Genomic DNA, 15,683 nt, shown 5'->3' on the forward strand with positions numbered 1-15,683 from the left:
AAAAAACTTCTGTTCAGCACTTTTTCTTCTGGAAGCCCAAGTAACATTTTGGGGTTTTTACACTCTTATGATGGCATTTAAGACCAAAATTAGTCATGAAGAATACAATAAAACTTACATTGTTGCTTGGGAGATTTGGTTTTGTAGCATCTTCTTTCGTTTGTGCCTTTCCACGCTCTGACGTGTGGCACTGCGCATCTTTCTCTTCGGGGTCACTCCCGGTATAGTGGTTAGCATTCACGTCTCTCACGCCGAGGACCCGGGTTCAAATCCTAACCCCGCAGTAGTCATGAATGACCAAAGCTGTTAAAGTGACTATAATTTAACAAAAAAAAATCTTTCTCTTCATCCATCACCCTCCTACATTCATTGTCAAACCAGCACGTCAGCAGCACGTGAGCAGTCACGTCAGCTTATCCAGAAAACCGTTCTCGTGCATTATGGCCTTTGGTATTCGCGCTCGACACTATCGTATACTGCCCTGAAATCCACGAAAATTGACGCGTGGGTACATTGTACTCCCGACAGCTCTGGAGGATGTGTTGGAGAGTGTAAAATTTCATCCCCTATAATAAAGCCCACCTGCTACTGCGCTACGAATGCTCTTGCTAATGAGGATAGACGACGTAATAAGATCTGGAAGATCATCTAGGCAACGAGCGTAATGCCACTGTAATTACAGCAATCGACCCGGTCACCCTTTTTGTAGATGGGACAGACGACACCTTCCATTTATTCGTGAGGAGCCCTTGCTCACAAATTCTTGAAATTATTCAGTGAAGAGCCATTGCTGGCGATGGTTCCTTGCCTTTTTCGTAGAGTTCTGCCGGGAGTCGATCTTCGAGATCGGGAGCCGACACGCTGTTATTGTTTGAGGCAGCCCTAGGTTAACATCGCTATGTGTTCTTTAGGAGATTGGTTCACCTTCCCATAGATCTTGCGTGTCATTAGCTCAGAATAGCTGTTCTAGCTCGACATGATCTTTGTGCTCCTTCTGGCGCGACTTGCGCCCTCGTAGATACTTGACCAAGTTTTCCCTCGTGTCGAAATAATGCTCAGATGTTTTTTCAAGCCCTTTTTTTTACTCCATCGCTTGTTAGCATTCCTCGTCAAACCAATCATTTCATGCACTCGAAGTTTCTTTCGTAGCCCCGCAGTTGCGGCCGCATTGACGGCTGAGCGTATTCTACTCTATCCGTCTTCGAGGGTCAAAGCACCTAGCTCCACAGAGGAAGGTAGAGCTTCATCCAGCACGCGCGCGTAGTTCTCGACAGCTCGCAGGTTGCCTAATTGCCGAATATTTACCTCAGGGGGACGGTATTGTCACGAGGAATATACCGTCGATTGTTTCAAGTGCAAATATTCTGCGAATAATGATAGTGATGTACTAGAGAATCGACCATCGATAAAAATATCGTTGATTTGATTTGACATTCCGCGCGAACAGCTGTCGTATGATACCGAACTATTGGGGTTCTAACTGATCGAGCACGACCCTATCGCCACCCACGAAATTGAACGATCTGCAGTTCCAGGTACGAAGCTTCCATTCAGTGTCCTTATTTCATTGCCTCTGTCCATACCGAATGTTCCGAGTCGAATTTCCTAGAGTACAACCACGCACCTGGTTAAGGAATCATCAAGACATCTTGAACCGCCCCTGACATGGGAACAAACGCTCGAGCGGGCTATTCACTGTCGGGCATCCTTAACCAGGCTTCCGTTAAACGCTTTCCGCTTTTTCGTGGAAGAGGATGTTGTAAATGCCAAATTGGCTCTATTCAGCGGATACAAAGTCATGTATACTATACTTTATTATGCCCTACTTCTTCGATACGGGGTGGAGCAGTAAGAACAAAGCATCAAGTGCAGCTGTTTGACTGTTTTCGTCATGGCTGTTTCATGCAAATCAACTGATAACGTGGCATGAAAAATCTCTAAAATCTGTCCGATTGCTAATGGCATATGTTATTTCTAATACTTCACTGAATATAGGCCGTTTCTAGCGCCCTTGGTGGGGGCCAGCCTGCCCAACCGCATGCTACGGCGCTGGTTGTCAGACTTATAACGTTATGCAGTTGTACATTTCGTTAACCCACAAGCTCAGATGCGACCATAGACTAATCCGTCAACCAAATGCCACATGCCAAATGAAATGACGAGATTAAGAGCTGGACTTGTTACAGCCAAACAGAGAGAGCTGCGAACCACTTTCTCTTTTTCCACCATATTCTTGTTTGTTTACAGCGAAAACAGCAGCGATCGCAGGTTACTTCTATGAGGTACACCACAATTACCGCAATATTGCAAGAAGCAGGCTTTCCACGTTCAGCATACATTTTGAGAGAATTCAGGGAATATTAGAGAAATCCCCCGTTCAATTTAAGATCGATTTTCATAGTTGTCATTGTTGTGGAATTTCAGTTCTTCGCCTCCGGACACAGGATCAAGTTGGTTGCTGAATGCTGGCAGAAAAAATTCGATTGAAAAGTGGGAAGTAAACCAGAATTTCTATAATATGTACCTGAGAATATGTACTACCCAGTCACTTGTACAGTTTTGATGAAGCAGTTGGATGTACATTGTTTTATTACATTTTAAATAATATAAAATTTATCGATAGTTTCCCAGTGAATCTGGATGCAAGCAAAGTGGAAGTAGTTTAAGGTTGCAAAGTAGTAGAAAGGCTCCCTGGGTTAGTAGCAGTCCATCTGCTCACCATCGATCGTAATTGTCGTATTTTAGCTTCATCTAACTTGTATCACAATAAAAAGTACAAGACTTTTGGACGTTTTCTTGATGAAAACAAATTTACTGTTGAAAAATAAGACATCACTCTGAAAATCATTCCATGATAAGTTACAGCTTTATTTGACATTTATTTTACAATCCACTAAAAGATAAATTGTGGCAATGCCCATAACCATGGTATGGTTTCGGAGAACAACTTATCACACGAAAACAAAATGAATCGAAGATATGGTGAAATTATGGAATCAAGCGATAAATAAAAGTATAGATGCCAACTTTACCAGCTGAACGTAAAGAAACATTATTCGTACTTTAGACTAAATAACTAGACTAGGATGGATTCGAAGAATCAAGGTTCCATCGTTGGTCGGTTGTTTTGTGTGTGCAGCTTAATTTATCGTTTTAGGCTAACTGTGCTTTCCCTAGCAGTTCAAAGTAGACAGTTTGATTGACTCGTTGAGTAGTTGTTCGAAAAATGACCCAAGATTATTTACGTCGATATGAGTGAATAGATCATACTGAAAATAAGGCATAATATTTCATTAAGCACACAAGAATATTCAATCGCTTACGTACCCATAAAGGTAGTAGAAGAACGATAATAGATAAACTGCCAATTTTATCCAGCCTTCCCGTTGGCACCTTGCTAGCACATCTGCGTTCATGATACTCGTTGGATCATACAAACCTGGTCTGGTCATGACTGGACGATTTTTGTATCTGTTATTATTGCGGTATGCAAATAAATTGGTTGATATTACAATAATGACACTGTTAATTTTCAAATCAAAGCTCGGCTTACCTCCATATATTATACGCGATAAGGGGCATATTTACAATTAACGCGAACCATTCTCCGGCAAACAGGAACAGTATATTGAACAGAGCATGCATGGCGTATTCCGGTAAAACCAACTAATGAGAATAGGATTAATTTAGATTTAGGACAAATTAAATAAAATCACTAGACTACTTTACCGGATTAAGTGAGTTGCACTGGTCGATGGGATTCTTGTAGTCCGTTTTTAATTCATCAAAAGCAATCACATGGAATATAGAGAAAAATATCAGAAATGCATCGATGATTAACGCTACAATATAGCTGAATGCCGAAAAATTGACCCCCATTCTGTTAGGGTTGGTGTTCCGTTTTCGTTAAGCCTGAAATTAAATTTTATAGAGGTGTGTATTTCAAGTTACTCGTACTAATTAGGATTTAAGTTGGTTAATTCTTACTTATTTTTTCCTACGTTGACGCCGCATTCGCAATGGAAAATCTAAAATTAATGCTTTTCCTCTCTTCCTTTCAATAACAAGCTTGACAGCGAAATAGGGTGAGCGTCACATCATCAAATGTCCCAAAAGTCGGATTCAAGCAAAGAAAGATTTGCTAAGGTACCTTATTCGCTCCGACAGCACCGCTCCACTGGACACGGAGAGAAATCTGCACGTTGCTTTAAAGTGTTTTGCATGTGATCCGTCCACTACCGTATCCCAGGTGTAATGTGGTTTAATCGGTTTAACAGTAAAAACTTTGAGATGATTTGAATAAAACACTTTGCTTTACTTTTCCCGCACACTTAAATAAAAGCACCGAGCTCGCCAAAATTTTGCCGAAATCTCCACAGCCACCGTTCGGTAAAATTTTTTAAGTTGCCAAACGTTACTAAAGATCCGTAAACGTCGATATACACCCACAGAGAACAGACATTCATTCAGGAACAAAATTTTCGGGAATTCTTGGATAAAATTTCAAATTAAAATCACCTAATATGCTAGCGACACCACCACTATAGTTTCCCAACTAAATGATTCTTTTGATTTGCACACTGACAACCTTTGGCTCCTCTGGCGCCAATATGTGGACTATAAGCGTTATGCTAGCGCCAGAAGCTAGCTGTAATGAGTTTAGTGTAGAATTTTATGCGCCTATAGCGCAGGGGCTTGCGATGGGTGCCATGTTTTTGTTGCCAACATCTCAGCACATCTCGACAAAGGTTGGCAGCAAATCTACCTGTCAGACGGGCGCTATTTCTTGCATTTTTTGAAATAGCGCCCTTCGTTAAGTGGACTGTCAAACACCGTTCGTTAAGATACGGATAGCACCCCGCTGCTATAGCGACATCATCACTAAGTTTCCCAACTAATTTGACATAAGTTTTATCCAAGTGGGGACCTTTCGCTTGGATGTCTGTTCTCTGTGATACACCATCGATATTTTTACCGAACGTTCAGCTGTTGAGATTTCGGCAAAATGTTGCCGAACTCGGTGCTATTTTTTAAGTGTGCGTGTAAACCTAATGGAAGAAGTAAAGCAAACTCTTTTATTCATACGGTCTAATAGGCCAAGCCAAGCGTAGAATCAATGTGCATATAACAGTGGGAAGGCAATGTAGAGGCAATAATGAGAAACTGATGATTCAAATCGCTAAATTACGAACATGTGTGGGAGATGCAGAAAATAACCACGCAAATAACTTTTGCGGGAAAGTTTATAAAGTGGAATCTCCGCAATATCTTTTCGAAATTTTTAATGTCGAAAATTTAAATTAAATTAAATTACAAAATTTTAAAATTTTAAATTAAAACTTAAATGTCGAATTTGTTTACTCAATCCAGGTTGAAACTGATGGATGAATTTTATCTGTCAGATAGAAGCAAATGAACACAAGAAGTTCATCCAGTTCCAATCCGGATTGAATAAACGAATTCGACAATAAATTTTTAATTTAAAATTTTAAAATTTTGTAATTTAATTAAATTTTAAAATTTAATTTTAATTTTTTGTAATTTTGGTCTATTTTTATCAGTGTTGCTTGTTGTATGAACACTTTTTAATTACCTGGCATCCCTGGAAATGACAGTCAAATGGTGAATATGAATTTCGTTGCATTTGTTTTGATTGAACTAGCAAAAAGAAAAAAAAACACTTTCCTCGTCTTTGCATTGCGTGCGTACTCTGTTGGTGTTTTAAGTGAAAAACCTTATAAAAATGGAAAACGGTTGGGATTTAATGGTGTCACGAATCGTCCGTGTGTACAACCTTGCGAATACTGTCCAGAAATATCAAGGAGAAGTGGAAACTGTGCGGAAAATGCAATCCATTCCCGAGGTTAGGTAAGTTAATCCTGGGATGTACCGTTCTGATTTCGCGAATTGCCTTAATGTTGCTTACATTCGGTTGTTAATGGTCACTTTAGTATAACCTTACGTTTGGCAAATGGGAAATCAATAAAGTGAAAAACAACTATTTTAAGTTCCATGCAAGTTAAACTTAGTCCATCCACATTCTTCAATTGGAATAACCATTGCAGGTTCCTCAGGCTATTTTAGAATTTGATAATAATGCAGTTGAGATAAAATTAAAATTATTTGATAACATTATGGAACTATTTTTCTTTCGAATCGCGATTAAGGAAAGCTTGTCGTTCTTGGTTGAAAAAACTGCCGACCGTGCGTGGGAATGACGAGGAAAAGTCACACCTGTATCGGGAAAATGGAAATGAAATTTTCCGCGGTCGAAAAAGTCCGCACGTAGCGCTTGAGGCGTACAGTAAGGCAATTTTTGCCGCTCCGCAGGGATCGGCCGCTCTTGCAATGGCGCACGCGAACCGGGCACTGGTGTTGATGAGTCTGAAGCGTTTCAAGGAAGCCTACGAAGATTGTCAGTTGGCGCTGGAGGGTGCCTATCCGGAGGAAAATAAACTGCGAATACGCTTTCGGCAGGCAGAATGTGCTCTGAATATTCGGGACCGTGATGGGCTGGAGAAGGCGCTGGACGAAATTGGAAAGGTTTCCGATGAACAGGAGTTGGCTCCCTTTGAGGTGGAGAGATGTAGGATTATCCGAAACAGAATGCTTGCAGGTGTGTTTTAATGAGACTACTAAATTTTCCAGATAAAAGACTGCAACAGCTTGCGGAAATGATTGCCATAACAGAAATACAACAGGATAGTGTCGATACGGAGCTCGTCTTGCCACAGCTTGAAGAGTAAGTGTCAAGTTACCGTATTGAGTTTGTTAAATTCAGTAGAACTTCTGCAGGAAATCATCCGAAGAAGTTGGAAGGTATATGGTAGCGAAAGAAGACATCAACAAAGATTTGCCAATAGTACAGGAAAAGGCAGCTTCATTCGTCCCCGTGTACGACCCAAGGGGTCGTTCAGAGTTACCCCCTTTTGATTGTCAGTATTGTGGTGACGTAAATGTCATTCCTTTTCCGTAAGTCGTACCACTGTGAATGGTAGCAACGAAGCGTAACGATTTCATACATTTTCATGATTTCAGATGTTCTACTTGTGGAAGAGCCTGCTATTGTAGTCGAGCCTGCCGCGAAGAACATGTTCCTGTGCATCAATATGAGTGTCCTGGGTATATGAAACACCTATGGTATCTTATCGGAATAGCCCACCTGGGAGTTCGAAGTTTTCTGGATGGATTTGAGAGTAGTATGCAGAAAATAAGCAATATAGATGACTGTACACCCGATGTGCTGTTCAACAAGTTTTTAGAAATATCGGAAGAGCAGCGGGATAGTTATCAGTACGGCAAGGTTTTTAGGCTCGTAACTAATTTCGAGCGAATGTCGTTATCTGATGTGATCCAGTATTCGTTGGTATGTTTCTAAAGATTTCAATTTAATTGATCTAATCTTTGGTTACCGTTTATCGCAGACTTCTTACATGCTGGCGGTTTATCTAAGCGAGTCGACGAATTTCTTCAAAAATCTAGGAGATAAAACGTCTATGATGTCAAAGGATGATTGGATACTCTACGCTGCCAGTGTTATTTTTCGACATATTGGTCAATTAGTCTGTAACGGACATGCAGTTAGCGAATTGCGTGGAGGCATTGCTTCCGAAAATAACTGTTTGGAAGCTGATAGCTTCAACATACGAGCTGGATTTCTTCACCGTTATTATGAGAGCGCACGTGTGTTTACGGGAATATTTCCGCAAGTTAGCATGTTCAATCACTCATGTGAACCGAATATTCGAAATACTTTCAGCAAAAGTACACTAACAGTTTATTCAGCGCGTGATATTAAAACAGGCGGAGAGATATTCAATTGTTATGGCCCAAATTGTAGGCTGATGAACAAAGCAGAACGCACTTCTGCGCTCCGACAGCAGTATTGCTTTGAATGTAGGTGTACTCGATGTGCTTCGGGGAAAGATGATGCTTACGTAAGTGTAAAGATGTGGGGGGTCATAACCAGACTTGTAATCAAATTCCATATTTTTAGGAGCAATATGAACAATTCAAGTGCCCGTTTTCCAAATGTTCGAAGTATTTCTTGATCAAGCAAAATGTTGATCCATTCGAAAAAGACATCAAATGTCCTTTGTGTAAGCGAATTATCGACTGTTCTTGCTTCCAGCTCATCGCCAGTGGAATGTCCAGTGAGCAAGAAAGTAAACACATAAATGAAAGATTTTACATTTTCGTTCGACACTAACAATCTGTATGTTTAATCCTAAGGTTGCTACGAAGACTTCGAGGACGCAATGAATGCATACAGCAAGTGCGCACTGGTGCTGTCTCAGTACCATGAAACCAAGATAACTCTTGCGCACATGATTTTCATACAATATCTGCCATTCTCTGGATTGGACGAGAGATGTTTGAAGGCGCTGAAAAAGCTAGCCCAAGAGTTTATACACATCCGCGAGCATCGCTTCGGTAAAATGAGTCCCGAATATGTTGTGGGGTGTTTTTACTTGATGGATCTACTGGTGATCGAATCCAAGTGCGAAGGGGAGTTCATTATGGATCCAGAATCGGCTGAAATTATGCATGATTTTAAAAAGGCTATCGAAATATTCGGTAGTAATACTAAGGGTAAGATTCTGCAGTATTTGGAAACTCACATAAGTCATTAAATTGAAAATTAGTATTTCTTTTATGTGGAAAATGTATTTTTTAATGGCTACCATTAGCGCATCATGTAAAAATATTTCAGTTATGGTAGATTTCATTTCACACGATTTTTAAGGTTGAAAACAAAAGCCAAAAAATTTACTCGACGCAAAATAAATCAATTTTTGTGTTTAGTTCAATATTGTATTACGTGTATAATAGCGGATTGATTAGCTTAGTTTTGCTACAAACAATACACGATGTTGAAAACGAAGCACAGCGAATATATTTCTAATAGGAATTAAAATGCTCATCATAGTGTACTATTTCTAAGGACGCTTGACTTAAGATACTTGAATGGCTTAATGTACCTTATTAAGGCTAGCATAATGATAGGAACCGTTCATTGTTACCTATGTAGCATATAGTGGAATATATCTTGTTTTATTTTATATGCTATATATATAATACATATCATAAATATGTTTGTCCATTTTGCATGACAAAGCGTGACTGCTTCAAACAAAAAATGACCGACAGGTACTAAAGACAACCATACCATGACTAGCTGCCATCAATAGTAGACAACTACTTTATTTCATTTCATTACGTTGCAGTGTTTCTCGAAATAAACCTAAAGGTAACCCTCTCGTTATCCAAAGAATCGTACTCTTTTAATAAAGAATGGTAGTATACTAGGGCAAAAAAAGGCTATAATACTAGTGTTCAGTTCCTTACAATACCTTTGATAATAACTTTCGAACCAGTAATAAAAATGTGCAATTTACCCTTTAATGTTCCAATTTTAATACTTCATGCCGAAATCAGCAAATTTTTGGTTCTGAAGAAGACAAGATCGTTTATCAAGGTAAATTTAAAGCCGCAAGTTACAAGTTGACCTTTTTCTCGGCTTCATCCCTGATCCTGAACTGGCCACCAGGGTATGCGGATGCTACCTAAGATTACACAGCAGTCGGAGACCTTTGATGACGTAGTCAAACGACTCTCCAGCTCGCAACGACGATGGCAGAATATCCGGCAGAAAAGAGACAGTGATAGGCTGATACAGCGTCGCTAAACATCAGCAACAAAGATCCTACTAAAAAGAGACCACGCAAACTAACATGCGCGGGTCCTCTGGCACCAAAACCACCTGTCACATACAGGGAAACAGTGGAGACTTTCAACGCTGCCATAATCACAGCTGATTATCTCGCTTCCCTGCTCACTGCGGTTCAGCTGCAGACTGTCCACGCCGCTTTTCTGAATCACCTAGCTGATCAGGAGATTCCAGACATTAGGCCCAAGTTCTGGAGCTGCCAATTCAAGAATAATTACAGGCTTGCTCTAACCAGAACACAGTTAAATGGCTGGAACCAATGACATTCACTCTCGTTCCGTGGGAAGGAGCACAATTACGTGTCTAGGATATGAAGGACCTGTTGAGAGCCCATATACCTTTATAGGGTATTTCCAGGACAGTGTCGACATCGCGGACGAGAAAATTTTGCTAGCATGGCGGATACGCCGTTGCAATGTTTGTAATGGAGATTGACTAAAAGTCAGCTAGCCAGATCGCTGAGCTAGGCTTCATGCTAAACTACAAGTTGGCAGATGTCCGATTTACCCGAACGTAACAGCCTCTGCTGCAAAGTCGAAGACGGCATGGGCGGAACTCTTCTTGGAGTGTCCAGCCACCACCTGGACAATGCAATTCTTCAGCATTAAGGACGGAATGTGCGAAACTTTCCTCCGAGAATGTCCCGCCGCCTCTTAAACAATGCAACACTGACGACTCGGAGGACGTCGCAAAAACCTCGTAAGAGGCGTAGGCAGTAACCACCTACCAGTAGCAGCCAACCGTCAAGTGCGACAGTCGCTCAATTCAGCAAAAACGCTGCTGGCATCCATCTGTCAAAATGCGATCTATTATTAGATCGAGCAAGAAACGACAATCCTACCAGAAAATGAGTTGCTTTCGCTGCATCCAGGTGAACCTGCACCACGCCAAGGGTGCGTCTAGTGTTCTATGCCGGAGGTTTACCTAAGAGCAGTTGTTTGCTGCAATGACCCAGGAATCATGGATCAACGATTCCATGATCCTAGGTCCACCCGGCGCCAATAGTAAGTTGATCTATCGTCACAGTCCAACAGATGCCAAGTATCTATTCCATGTTCTTATTTCATAGTTTTTGTCGCTGCCGAAAGCTACGAGTCATTTTTTTATTTTTGTTGTAACTTTATTTAGGTAGCTTTCCTTACTACAGCCAGCAACAGCGCAACGGAAGGTTCTATTAGGATAGTTGAGAGAAGTCGATGTAATGACTGATTCGATCAGGAGTCCCAGATGATTTTAGAAAACAAGAAGAATGACGGTGGAACGATACGGTGGATGATGAAGATATGCGATCGACAGAAACAAGTGGCTCAAGAACTACTAGCTAGCTGGCTGCACCGACTGATAGTCATTATATGAGAAGCAGAACAGCTGCCGGAGGAGTGGAGGAGTGCTTTACTATATTTTTCTTATAATAGTAGTTTCTTGCAAACATCGGAGAGAACTGAAGAAGAATGTTTCTGGTATTCAGGGGGTACAAGACGTTACGTCTACTAAGTTTGTATAACGTTTCTCTTTACCCAAGTTGCGGTATCCGCGAATCGAACCAAGCTATAATAAGGGCCAATTATAAACGGATTCGAACCTAACTTTTTCCTCAGGCCCTGTGGATCGCAGATATTGGCTAACATTTGAACAACAGCGGCATGGGTAAAAAGGAAACTACAACCTTCTTAACCTGGGTTCGAATCCGGTTAATTGGTTCTCATTTTAGCTTGGGTCGATTCGCGGATTAGATCCATTACGTACTTGACGAACTAATTAAATATTGTGCAAGAGCTGAATACCCAAGTTCTTACCCCCATTCTATTTGATTTGTTTATTCGTATTCAAAAATTACATTCTCATCAACTCATGGCCTCATGACCAGTTTCAAAGATAGAACGTGAAATATTTCAAATGCTTATTATTTTCTTTATTTTCATTCCTATGCGAATGGAGTGCAATCTTGCACGCAACTTTTCTTTACTCACCATTCCTTTTATGGACGCCATTAGTTTGACATTTTACGTTTTCTCCGCAGTTTCTTTTGTCGTAGAGTGTAAAAAGCATCGTAGATATAATTTTTCATTGTTTACTTTTCGAATTTGCATTTTTACCTGGTAAGGCTTCTTCGCGCAAATAAAACGAAGGTGACCGGTGCGACATAATCTACGATAAGCATTTCTATAAAGGGATAATTTCCGCTTATCGTGCAAAAAAGGGGAAAAAAGTGTGCCAGTATCCCTAGCTGCCTATACAGTTTTTGTGCAACAGTGAAAAATGGGAACCAAAACCAAATAAGGATCTGCCCGAATGAGCTGGATGTATGACGCGGAGGAAGTTGCACACTTCAAGCAAATCGCTACCTCGCAGAGGAAAATTCCAAAGATAATGGCGTTGAATGGTTTTCTGGAGTTTTTTCAGCGGGAGAAGGTATACTGTAATTTCGAAGCTTAAAAACTTGGTTTTGATTTGTATTGATTTTTTCTGCAGACTTTTCGTCCCAAGAAAAAGTTTACGCAAGGAACTATACGTTATTCGCTTCATAAGCAAGCTCATGCTAGTCTGCAATCAGGGATCAACCTGAGGGAAGTGGTCAGGCTACCTGCGGGGGAAAATATGAACGATTGGCTTGCGGTACATGTCGTGGATTTTTTCAATAGAATTAATTTAATTTATGGTACAATATCGGAGTACTGCAACGTAACTACCTGTCCCACAATGAGCGGTGGATCCAAGTACGAATATCTCTGGGCTGACGGCGAGATTTTCAAAAAACCAGTACAATTACCCGCTCCACGGTATATTGAATTACTGATGGATTGGGTGGAAAATCAAATCAACAATGAATCACTTTTCCCTGTGTCAACCGACGTGCCATTTCCGAAAACTTTTCCCACTTTGTGCAAGAAAATATTGGCTAGACTATTTCGAGTTTTTGTGCATGTTTACATTCATCATTTCGATCGAATCGTCAGTATTGGAGCGGTAAGTGGAAGAGTTGTTAACCTTGGTGACATCTTATACCAGTTAATGTTTGTTTGGCTCTTGTAGGAGGCTCATGTCAACACGTGCTATAAGCATTTCTATTATTTTATTCAAGAATTCGATCTGATGTCAGCCAAAGAATTGGAACCACTAGCCGCGATGACAGCGCAAATGTGTAAGGATTGAGCTGATAGTGTGGGCTATAACCGAAGAAGCTGAAATATTAAAGAAGCGATGATATGCTCATTCTATTCGCCTTAAAATTGCTTTTCTAGCCATAGTCAAATTCAAGGGGTTTATTCAAATATTGAAACAGTGAGCGTAAATTCGAACGGTTTTGTCGCTTCTTTTATGTTTTAATTTCTTGGAGACAGATGACTTATTCTTGAGAAAACTACGAACATCAATTCTGAACTGTAATATAGGTTGTTGATAGTTGAGGATGAAATGTAATAAAATGAGACTTGCGCATGACAAATAATATTTTTTGCTGTTTCAATTTTGCTATGGTGTCTTGTAATTTTTAAGTTTTAAAGGATTGTTTTTTGTGAAATAATACACCCAGCTCGCCTAGAAATTCTATTCTCAATTTTATCGTCCGTGTTTGAAAAATTATCCCAATAAGAACCAGATTACAGTGGACCCCCGTTCGTTTGAACGATTCCTCATGCAAACTAACGGGGTTACTTTTTAATTTGAACAACTGGTAACCCGAAATATGCTGAAACCTGTGTGAACTGGCCGCCCTACTCTTTGTTATTGTTTTGGTGGTTTGTTTTAGTTGGCAGTTGCAAGTGCGAATATTGCATTTTCCGATCGAATTTCTATCTTAATCGTTAGGAAAACGAAATGTGAAACCGATTAAATACACTAGGTCAGTACAAACAAATCGTGTTTATGTGCATTGTCTTCATAAACAAATGATGTCATGTTGAGAATGATATTTGAACCATTTTTAATTTGCACGTCGTGCAAACCAGCGGGGTTCAAATTAAAAAGTGTTCAGATTAAAAATGATCAAACGAACGGGGGCCCACGGTACTAAGTAATGCTTAATTTAATCAATGAAATATTTTTGATTTGTTGGATGCCTTAGAAATAAGCGCAAGAACGTTAATATATTGAGAAGTCAGCACTAAAATTGGACTCATATTCTTATTTACTTCCCAGGTAACCAATAAGCATTAAAATAAGCAGTAAATCAGTCGTTTATTAGCATCCCTGGCATTTTATACTGCAGGTTGTTGTTTATCAGCTTTTTGACTGCATAACTGTTGTAAATTGGCATCCACAATTCTCTTTAAATTCTTCTTGTTGGTAACTAGCTGCAAATAAGCATTGTCAGTGTAGGGAGTATGACAGATGAGAGAAATAAATCTAAAAAATTGACTGTTTATAACTATCTATGAATTACTGATTTATTGCGAACATTTATTTCAGTGTGTACTTATGCTATGCCTTTTGCGATAGTTCGAATGCATGAGTTGGTATCGGTATGTATAACATATGAGCTGCTTCGCAAATCGTACTAGAATTGTAAAGAATGATCGCTAATGTGTGTGTGTGTTCGTCTTCGGTTGCGGTCTGTTTGAAAATCCCTCGCAGAGAACAAAAGAGAAGAAAACCCGGTTGCTTTGAGTGAGATCGAAATCGCAATCAACTCAAACGAAGTGGCGATGAATGTGTGCGTGTGGTGGAATTCTCTTTCGACAGAACGGGGGTTAATTAAATTGCTCGGAAAGTAAACGAGTCAGTTTTTGGACAGTTGCGCAAGTGAAAAGAGCGGATTTAGGAACGGATAAAAATGGACGGTAATGACCGAGGACACGACATTGGCGCAAAACGCGCTCCCAAAAAGTAAGTATACTTCAAAATCAGTGGCGTAATAGGGCGCCGTGGACAGGTGCCCGTTTTCGCAAACATAATGTGATTTTAAATAAAACGCTTGCGTGCTTACGGCGATCCAGGAAAGGATCGGCAAAAAGTGCTCCTCTGGGAAGGACACTGGAAGAATGCTTTTGAGCGTCTAAAAGTTGAACTCGCTGGTGTGCGTGTCAACATGATACATAACTCCTCTGGGAAGGACACTGGAAGAATGCTTTTGAGCGTCTAAATGTTGAACTCGCTGGTGTGCGTGTCAACATAATACCCCTGTGAGGGAGTGGAGGAGAGCGCTTGTGTGCGTGAATAATTTCGATACACTTGTGCGTGTATGGGGAATGGTCAAAATCGAAAAGGACTTGCGGGTGACCTTTTGATTTATTTTGATTTTGATATATGTAGGGCTTCAAAAACCTTATATTCAAAATGCATTGTATTCGTTTGTGCTGTAGAGAACCGTAGGCATACAATTAATAAACTGCATGTACAATCTTTACAGGAAATCGAATCGTGCAACAAAAAAAGATTTGGAAAAAGCCCTAAATGCTGAGATTAAACGAAACTCGACTATCGCCCAAAAGTTGAAACATGCTAGAGCCGACAACAAGCTACTTCGTGAATCGATTTCACTAATGGAAAGTGGACAGAATGTTAATGATATGCCAGGACATTCGACAATGTATGAGAGACCACTTGGAAATGATAGCAACTCACTTCTTATGACATCTATGAACACCTTGTCGATGGCGACACTAAATATACCCGAATGTAAGCCCGCTGAAAACGAGGAAGAAATTGATCGGAAGTCGTTCGAGATTTGGAAGGAATTATTCGAAGCTTCCATGAACCTTATCGGAGTCACTGATGAAACAACTAAGATGAATGTTCTGAAAGTGAAGGCCGGATTGAAATTGCGGGAGGTTCTTGATAGCACACCGCATGAATCTACACCAGATGCAGTGATCGCTCCGTATTCAAATGCAATAAAACGTTTGACAGTTTTCTTTGGATCTCGCGAGTACTATCAAATGCAGCGCCAGAAATTAAAAGCTGTGGTTCAGGTTCACGGCGAACCAGATGTGAAGTATATTAGAAGAGTGATTGC

At 40.3% G+C, this 15,683-nt stretch overlaps 3 protein-coding genes across 3 annotated transcripts; 2 read left to right on the forward strand and 1 right to left on the reverse strand.

Moving 5' to 3' along the window:
• Window positions 1-2,853: 2,853 nt before the first annotated feature.
• Window positions 2,854-4,097, reverse strand: LOC128743075 (protein cornichon). The gene is made up of 5 exons (XM_053839593.1): window positions 3,988-4,097; window positions 3,730-3,912; window positions 3,554-3,666; window positions 3,328-3,471; window positions 2,854-3,269 (listed from the first exon to the last, which is right to left on the reverse strand). Exons 2-5 carry the CDS (start codon window positions 3,877-3,879, stop codon window positions 3,242-3,244), a joined length of 435 nt encoding a protein of 144 aa, XP_053695568.1. The 5' UTR covers window positions 3,880-3,912; window positions 3,988-4,097; the 3' UTR covers window positions 2,854-3,241.
• Window positions 4,098-5,686: 1,589 nt separating this feature from the next.
• LOC128742677 (SET and MYND domain-containing protein 4) lies at window positions 5,687-9,345 on the forward strand. The gene is made up of 8 exons (XM_053839112.1): window positions 5,687-5,868; window positions 6,168-6,586; window positions 6,649-6,742; window positions 6,796-6,972; window positions 7,039-7,366; window positions 7,425-7,937; window positions 7,997-8,165; window positions 8,233-9,345. The coding sequence occupies exons 1-8, from the start codon at window positions 5,744-5,746 to the stop codon at window positions 8,631-8,633; spliced, it is 2,226 nt and encodes a 741-aa protein (XP_053695087.1). The 5' UTR covers window positions 5,687-5,743; the 3' UTR covers window positions 8,634-9,345.
• Window positions 9,346-11,782: 2,437 nt separating this feature from the next.
• On the forward strand, window positions 11,783-13,170 carry LOC128742916 (MOB kinase activator-like 3). The gene is made up of 3 exons (XM_053839412.1): window positions 11,783-12,142; window positions 12,203-12,697; window positions 12,764-13,170. The coding sequence occupies exons 1-3, from the start codon at window positions 12,023-12,025 to the stop codon at window positions 12,881-12,883; spliced, it is 735 nt and encodes a 244-aa protein (XP_053695387.1). The 5' UTR covers window positions 11,783-12,022; the 3' UTR covers window positions 12,884-13,170.
• Window positions 13,171-15,683: the final 2,513 nt, after the last annotated feature.

Source organism: Sabethes cyaneus, chromosome 3 (genome assembly GCF_943734655.1).
Source record: "Sabethes cyaneus chromosome 3, idSabCyanKW18_F2, whole genome shotgun sequence".
Classification (NCBI taxonomy): Eukaryota; Metazoa; Arthropoda; class Insecta; order Diptera; family Culicidae; genus Sabethes; species Sabethes cyaneus.